The sequence below is a fragment of the Nicotiana sylvestris genome, chromosome 8 (assembly GCF_000393655.2).
Source record: "Nicotiana sylvestris chromosome 8, ASM39365v2, whole genome shotgun sequence".
NCBI classification, from domain to species: Eukaryota; Viridiplantae; Streptophyta; class Magnoliopsida; order Solanales; family Solanaceae; genus Nicotiana; species Nicotiana sylvestris.
In genome coordinates this window covers 38,619,212-38,628,349 of record NC_091064.1, presented here as the reverse complement: position 1 = coordinate 38,628,349, position 9,138 = coordinate 38,619,212, and the positions used below count along the sequence as shown (strand labels likewise).

Sequence of the window (9,138 nt, the reverse complement as noted above, 5' to 3'; positions counted from 1 at the left end):
TCATCACACGATAAACCCAGCAAATTAGTATTCAATTTCATTTGTATAAACCATATGATCCCAAACTCAAAAAAAACAGATTATTTCATGCCTAAACAAAGTAGTACACTGTACTTACTATATATCAACGTTAATCCCAAAATCTGCTGAATATGCCATACATCTAAATTACTAAATTTCTGCTCTTATTACTAATACCAGCGTATGAAAGTAAATGTCTAATACTACATCGATACTCCCTTCTGCTCAACGCTAAATCTTCAATTATCAGTAGGATCTGAATTATTCAACACAAATTGCTCAAACTTTTTCATATCCCTTTGCATAGTAAAAAATGGATAATTCAGAAGCTGATCAGCAGTTGGCCTTTTTTCTGGATCCTCATTAAGACATTCGATCACCATATTCTCAAACTCATCAGAAAACACCTTTTCTTTTCTTTTAATCAAATCCAAACCTTTCTTGAATTTCCCTTTTTTCTTCAGCAGTTTTTCAAGTGATTTTGGCAATTTCTTCTTTTCCCTTATCTTCTTGATTATACAATCCAAGTCCTCTCGATTTTTCACTGGTAAATCTCCGTACCCTAATTCCAATGCAGTTATTCCCAATAGCCAAATATCAGATTTTGGTCCATTTGTAGCATTATCTTTCTCAAAAATCTCTGGTGCAGAACCCCATTTGGAAATACTCTTTAGATCCAAAAAAACACAAGAACTGGAACCAGTTTCTTGAATTTCTTCAGTATTGATATTTTCCGAATTATATACTGATGCTCCATTTGCTAATTTGATCCTGATTTGGCCAGTAGACTCTTCAATATGAACAAAAATATCACCAGCGTTGAAAGTTCTATGAACCCTTCGAAGAAGATGAATATCTTTTAGACCAAGAAGTGATTCTTTAAGAACAATAGCAATACAATCCTCTGACAAAATTTTGTGCGTTCGAGTAGAAAGAATATAACGAAGAGATCCTTCTGACATGTATGGCAATGAAACGCATAAAACTTCATTAGTATCGAAATAATTCTTGACTGCTATTAAATTTCCACGAGGATTAGTAAAACTCGTATGTGCTTCTAGTTGCAACTCGACCCATTCATTTTCATGATTCTTGTTTATCGTCTTCAGTGTGACGTGGCCAGAAGGGACAGGAGTACCACTTTCCATAGAGTCGGAAAGTAAAGCTTTGTAAACTCGGCAGCAACCGTCAGAAGAAGAACCAATTTCTTTGTTGAGCAGGTAAGTATCCTTAGTGTTTGGATCAATAATGGTCTTGCCAACTTTTCCTGGATGATAATCTTTTGGTAGACCTGATGATTTTGACCTACGCATTTTGTTGAAATGGGTTTATGGGGTTCTGCTTGTTTTCTTGAACAGAAAATCAGAAGTTTTAGAAAATTGGGATTGGTTTGGGGAGGAAGAGAAGATAAATTGTACGATTAATAAAGGGACGATAGCATTGGCTCATTGGTTAGTTGTTCCGCGCGCCTTAGTTCAAGAAGCCGTTATGATTCTTGGCCTCTTTTGATATTTCCTCTTTTGATTTTTTATTTCTTTCTTTTGAATGGGCGAGTTTTCATGTTTTAAAATACGAACATTAATTTGTTATTATTCTCACGTTCAACCTGTGCTAATATCACTGTTCAAATTGACTGAGTGTTTAACTAAACGAAATTACACAAAAGAAAGAAGAAGGACAGTCTACTCGGGCTGGAGAAAGCAGGGAGAAAAATATTAAGGGGTATCATATTGTCTTTTTACCCTCAAAATCGGATAACAATTGAATTTATACGTGGTTTTAAGGATACGTGAATTAGTCTGATACAGAAACGATAAATTAAATTAGAATGAACGAGTAAAGATATAATAAATTCAAACCACGCGTGGAGAATGATTCCAGACTTAGCGTAACGTTCGCCTTCGATCCGGGCTCGCAGTGGCCAGTATTAATGGACAAGAAAAAGAGCTTTTATAACAATAAAATAGTAATGTATTGCTTTTGAATGTGTATTGCCATATGTGTTATGAATTATCAAACCTCCTTTATATAGTAGGGGGGTCTTACTCTAGGTACAATTCTATAAAAGGTAAAAAATCTTCCGATTAATTGACTGTCGGTTCTTCATCGATATGTGCCGAAATCACCACCGTGATATCCGGCCGATCACAGATATTATGGCCTTCTGTTGGTTGTGCTTGATTGCCCGACAATGTTCTTTAAAGTCGTTTAAGGCTAGGACCGATCTCGAACCATGACCCCGATATTCTCGAGGGAGGGCGTCATGTCCCCGGATTCTTACTCGATGAGACCTTTACCTCGATTTTGGTCCCTTTTTATCATGTCTCAAGCTTGGCTTATCTTACCGGAGACCGGGGTATACCATGAGCCCGGTTTTACCCGTATACAAATAGTCCCCTCGTTTCTTGTAGAGTAAGTTGACGAGAAACGACATGAGATTCCCGATTCCTTCTTCGATACGCCGTGACAGAAACGACAAAGAACCCGAAACGTCTCGCCAGTCATGTCATAATGGTATTAAATGTGTGTCAGCCGCAGTCGCCTGTCCCTAGACACGAAACGTCGTTGATCCTCTATAAATACCCCTTCTTCGTTCATTCTTCACTTCATGTTAAACCTTCTACTATCGTACCCTCAGGATTTCAATACTCTCTAGCATTTTTACTTCTGTCACTCAAGGTTCTTCAGTATTTTGCAATTTTTTTTACTCATCTCCTACTCAAGCCAACAAGCCCGATCCTTCAACTTTCAATCTTTCTCCATATTTTCCAAGCTTTATTACAATGGCAAAAACCTAAAAATCTGTTCCTCAAAAGGATACCCCTCCTTCTTCGCGGCCGACCACTGAGGTCGAGGATACCGCTCCTGAAGTGGTTGTTGATAAACCGGCGGAAGAGCCCCCCTTGAAAATGTTCATTCCCCGGGGTTGTTTGGTCACCAAAAACTTCAAGGTTGAGAAGCCTTCTTCGGTACAGGGCCGAAGCGAGGAGGCTTTGAGATACATTTGCTCAATTACCGAAGAGGTCCTCCTCTCAGTTGAAAAAGACTGCAATTGAGTCAACAAAGACATAGTGGTCCCCGACTTCGAGGAGGCCATTACTACCTATGTCGAGGGATATCTAAGTATTTACACATATCCCTTTACATTGGGCCTAGTGAACCCAATCATTTTAGACTACTGCAGAAGGTATAACATATGCCTTGTCCAAGTTCATCCATCTTTGTGGAAGATTGTGATCCTCCTCCGATTCTTTGTGAACAAAATCGATGGGTGCTCGTTCACCATCGATCATCTACTCCGCTTGTACAGTCCTCGAATCTTCCGAGGGGGACTGATAAAACTTGTACGCTGGGCAAGCAAATCCCTATTCTCGAGCATCGACGAGGATCGAGATCGGGGTTGGCAAGGACATTTTGTTCGGGTAAGGACTACCGACCTGGTACCTGTCGAGTGGAGGCTGTTCCCTGAGAGGTGGAACGTATCACTTAAGTATAACTCCCTTTAAGCGTTGATGTTATGATTTATCTTCCTTTTCCTTATCGGTGTTTGTTGTGGTGCAGCCGTTGCTCGAGTTCCAAATGCTATTCCTCAGCTTAACGAATGGGTCAAGGGTATTGTATCTTAGATTCCCTATTCCGAGGGCTCATGGCGCAAACTTTCAAAAGGCTTTTGGGAGGCACGTTCCCATGGTAAGGTTCCTTCAAAGAGTAAGTCACATCGAACTCCTTCCCCTAGGATCGCGTTCTTATTTCTTTTATTTTCTTTTGCAGGTTTTCCTAAAACCGTCGAGCTTAGGCCTCTGGTCGGTGATGAGGGCTTGCCTCTTGAGTCTCCTGCTCTGAGGCAGGCCGAAGAAAAAAAAGAGGAGGGCTCCGAGTTCCCCGAGCTTGGAGAAAAAGAAAAGGAGGCGGTCGTAGCTTTTAAGTTTGGGCACTGCCTAATATGTTTTTGTGCCCCCAAGCTTTGGTAGCCCGAGCCATCCGAACTTTCCTTGGACGACAGTCCTTGAGTGGGGGTGATCTCTTGGATCCAGATAGAAGTGGCCCTTGGGCCCGATATCCTTAAGGAACAAAATGTATTAGTTTTTAAGAGACAAAATATGTATCTTTAAGGTAGAAACTCTCTTTCATTTCTGTGTGCTACATACAAGATTGCAAATGTGTACACGCTTCATATTCTAGTTTAAGTGGTCTATGTCGCGCCCCCTTTTGCCCTCCCCTTTTGAGACGGGGAAGAGGTCCGTGTTTCGACATTCGCGGGGTGTAATTGGGTATTTGAAGAGTCGCCACCTAACGGATTATAGTGCGTTAGGGCACCTAGAGCGATTAACTCTTGGGTTGGTTTGCATTACCAGAGATTAGGGTAAGGGCTCAAAGTAACCTCGAGGGGAAGGTGTTAGGCACCCCTTTTGGTCCACAACTGTGAGTCCCGACTGAACTTATATTCACAAATTAGTCCATATAAATAATTGAATCAAATAAGTTGCAAGTAAATCGCGTGGGATAACTCAAGTAGTAAGATAAAGGTTTGAACAAGTTGTAAAAAAAGATTTAAATAAAGAAAGGATTTAGTAAAGAGGGGTCCTAAGTTGGTTATCCTATAGGGTCACCCCACGCAATGTCCAGTAAACACTCCTCAATGAGGGGCTACACATGACATTAACGCGTAGTCATCATATCCCATGTCTACCCTTCTCATCCCCTTATTGGTCATGCAAAACGAGTGTTTGGTCAACAATTCCTATTACGTGCTGCTACCCGTCCCTTCTTAATGGTCCTGGAGCACGTAATAGGAATGGTATCTAATGAGATTGAGGCAGTTTGAAAGAACTTGTTTCAGGAAATACTTATTACTTAACAAGACCAATTTAAAATTGAACTAGGCGTAATGAAGTTGATTTATTAGACTAAGTTAAATTAACAGACAGAATTGTGAGTAGGGCTTCCTATAGGCATAATATCTAGGCGGATTACTGATTCTAATCGATTTGCAGGTATAGCAACATACACAAATACTTGTTATAACTGAATCAGAATTAAGTCTTATAGGCATGGTTGCTAAACATGACAGAACATAAAGCCTTATAGACATGGTTTCTACTTGATAAGCAAACAAACTTAAAAATGAAATCCTATGGACATGATTTCTATTAGGTAAAACAATCAGATTAAAGAGTGAAACCCTATGAACATGTTTTCTATTTAAGCAAAGCAATCAGATTAAAGAGTAGAGTCCTATGAGTATGTTTTCTATTTAGGCAAAACAATCAGATTAAACAGTAGAGTCTTATGAGCATGATTTCTACCCGTATTACCCCATAAAGTATGCATCTACCCACTCTTTTTACTAAATACCCAATATCTGTTTACAAAATTATTACAGGCCAATAAATTAATTACACAAGTAAAAATAGAAAATCAAGGAGCTATTCTATAGGGAGCCTTCAATCAGGCCCAAGTTCCCAAAGCCTCCAATGGCCTCATAAGACTCAGTTCCATAGGCAAATCAGGGTCTAGGTGCATCAAAGTTCCCTAAGGATCTCAAGAATCCCGGGCAGTGCTTACACCTAGACTTAGTAACCAAAGATTGAACAGGTGCAGTATGGAAAGGCCAACCTCAGTATGCCAGAGTTCAGAGGGTTTTCAAAAGGATCTCAAGGCAGTACACATACTAGAGGGGGCAGAACTTATTGACTAAGAGTAGAGTGGGAAGTGATAGACATAAGTTGAAAAAGTTTTAGTAAGAAACTATAGTTAACCAAAGACTTTTTGAAAGTAATTCGGTAAAGCAACAAAGATTGTTTGAAAATAAAAGAGGTTGGAGTAGTTAACAAAGTCCAAATACCTTAGGATAGGTGCATACACAGCTAGTTCACAGAACCAAGTAAATTCAGTAGTCACACACAGGGGTCAAAGGGTTTGGGATACATATAACATTTGATTGCAAACACATAACCCAGTAAGGGTCTAGGACTGGTTTAGACATGCTCAGAAACAACTGACACTGGCATAGTCACAAATCAGACATGAAGAACACAACCACATAGAGGGTGATAGAGGTTTGGGATTCATGGGACATAGGATGGTAAGTATACAATAAGCAAGAGACGATTGGTAAGGCATGCTCAAAAACACACATAAAGGGGAATATACTAATGTAAAGGAAGGGGAAGACATAATAACATGCTGATAATGTACTCTTAACTACAAATTTCACAACAGAACCACAAATAGAAGCAAACCAGAAACAAGATAAACTGAAACAATAGGAGAAACATGTTGTAGTTGGAACTTTGAATTGAAACTAGGACATACCAGTGAAGAGGAGAGCAAGCAGAATGAAAGAACAAGAGAGAGCACAAATGGTTAGCCTTAGCTTGCAGCTGGCTAACAGTAGAAAATAGCACAACAAAGAGTTTTTAGTATGAGAGATAGTTTTTGAACCCAAGTGTTCGTGTGTCTGTGTTAATGAAAGACTAGAGTATTTATAGTTTTGAAAATAGGCAGAAAAGAAGGTAACAAGCAAAGGTTTAGCATAATTATGGAAGTGATCACAATTAGAATCCAATTAATACAAGTACTCCCTTTAATCAAGGAGTCACAGCTTAAACGGATACCAACATGGATAATCAAGGAAAGAAAATCAGTTGAGAAAGACTGATTTTACCATATAAGGGGTAGTAAAAGTATAGAGCATATGATTGAGTCTAAGTACAGAATATACCAATTAAGGAAAAGATTCAGTAAGAATGAAGTACCACACCAAATAAGGAAATGGAATCAATCAATTTAAATAGACGAGGTAAAATTTTAGGGTTTTAAAAGAAAACCTTTCAATCAAACCATCAAATAAGGAAATCAGAATCAAATCAAGAGAGAGTTATGATTCTATACTTCAACATATAAATAGAGAAGGATAAACAGACGTAGCAAACAGGCAAGGTCAACAATATTGACAGAAAGAGACAAGAGATGAACAAATCAAGATGAATATAATCACACAGAGGTGATACAAGTAGGCTAAAGACTCAGTAAGAAACCCATTTGAAGCATGGTAACCGCAGAAACTTAACAAGAGTCGAGTAGTCATTCTAACCCACATAACCAAAACAAAGAAGATCTAAAAAATTAGGACTTTTAACAGAGGCGAGTTGAAAAAGCAGTAAGAACATAGAATCAGTCAAGATATGCGAGGAAAGAGGTTTAAACATAAAGAAAAATTAGTTTAAACAAGTGCAAAAGAAACTTTGAGAAGCCCTAACTTTAAAGAAAGTAAAAACGGCTTAAAGTTGATGATTTTTAAAAAGAAGATTGAGAATAGTGTAAAACATAGAAAGAAACAGACTTAAATCGTTAAAAAGAGCACATATCTGAGAGATACAAACGAAAGTTAGGGTTTCAAAGGAAACCCAAATAGAAACGGAAGAACCTGCTATAAGCTTCAAAGATCGTAACAAATATAACGTGATTTTGCTCAAAATCACACCGGATAAGCTGTGAACAACTAAACTAGAAACCCTAAATACAAGTCAGCATGACCTAGGGCCCTTGAAGTCCTCAGAGATTATGAGCAAGGCGATGGAGGAACCATTGGAGGCTTGGGGTTGAAAGACGGTCGCCGAAGATGACCGGAAGGGAGGCGGTGGTTGAAGAAGGCTAAGGTTAGGTTGAGAGAAGAGAGAAGATGAGAGAGTTTTAGGGCGGCTGAATCTCAGAAATGAGATAGGGTTAGGGGTTGTAGGAATTAAAAAAGGTAAGAAGTGATGTGGGCCGTTGATCTGGGAGATCAACGGTCATGATTTAATCGGGTAAATGGGTTCCGGGTTTGGGTAGGAGTTTATAGGGTCTGGGTCAAGTTAATTGGGTAGAAAATTGGTCTGGGGTTGGGATAAAATTAGGCTAAGATTGAAATCTAAATCTGGCTAGGATTTAAATAGCCACTTTTTCCTATTTTAATTTATAATAAATAATAAATAGTTTTCTGAAAATAATAATTCTATACCAAAATGATTTAAAATATGTAATTATCATTTTAAAAATATAGGGACCAATTTTGCACATATAAAATATAATTATACATTAAAACGGGTAACATTGTAATTATATGCAATTTAGCTTAAAAAATACTAAATGTAATTATAAAAATGCATAAAAAATATATTAGTCATATTTTGGCATAATTATAGAAATTAAATGAATAAATCATCATAAAAATAATTTTGGAAATAATTATTGGAGATTTTATGAATAAAAGGGGAGAAAATAAATCAATTTAAACCCTTAAAATTGTGAAAAAATTATAAAAACCTTGTGCATGCTTATATATGCATATATATGCTATTTTGAAGGTATTTATGTATATTTAAAATATATAGGAAAAAATTGGGTATCATTAGTTGCCCCTCTTTACCCGGAAGGATGAAAGAGTTTTCGGGTAAAGAAATGATGGCCAATTTTGACCAGATGGGATGTTTTGAAAGACAGAGGCCGAGCTCTGGTTTTCGAGTTGCCTACATATCCCTGGTTTTACAGGAATTAGGCCATGTGTAGTTCTGGATTCACCTGCGAAGTATGCCGATAAAATTATTGTAAGAACTGACACGAGATGTGGAAGCGGCTATGATGAGCGGTGAATGCTCGGGATGGTTGGAGGGAACTGGAGTGAGATCGCTCCTGCTAGGATAGCGGTTGCTTACTGGTTACTTGCAGATAAAAGATGCTACAAGTGCATTTGCGAAAATTTAAACATGATGCAAATTCCTTTTGGACCATCAAGGTTGTCTTCGGACGGTTAAAGATGACATCCTCGGACCATGACGTCCTGGGCCATGAATTATTTAGTGAGGGATTCGGAGGCCATGAAATGGTGTTCTCGGGCCATGAAAATGGTGCCTCCGAAGCATCACGCCTTTGAATAATGATATGCAAGTTCGAGAGATCCTCAGGCCATGTCATGGTGTCTTCTGGCTATGAGAATGATGCCTTTAGACTATGGCACCTTCGGATAGATTGGCAATGTTTCAGCCCATGAGATGCAATATTATGATGTAACAAGACAAGGCTTAGTTTTGTGAAATGGAGGACAGAGCTTAGCCCGATTGAAAAACAAGTGGATAG

At 38.5% G+C, this 9,138-nt stretch overlaps 1 protein-coding gene across 1 annotated transcript; it reads right to left on the bottom strand.

The window, feature by feature from the left end:
- Positions 1 to 260: 260 nt before the first annotated feature.
- Positions 261 to 1,390, bottom strand: LOC104231774 (serine/threonine-protein kinase BLUS1-like). The gene has a single exon (XM_009784828.2). It carries the CDS (start codon positions 1,332 to 1,334, stop codon positions 261 to 263), a length of 1,074 nt encoding a protein of 357 aa, XP_009783130.1. The 5' UTR covers positions 1,335 to 1,390.
- Positions 1,391 to 9,138: the final 7,748 nt, after the last annotated feature.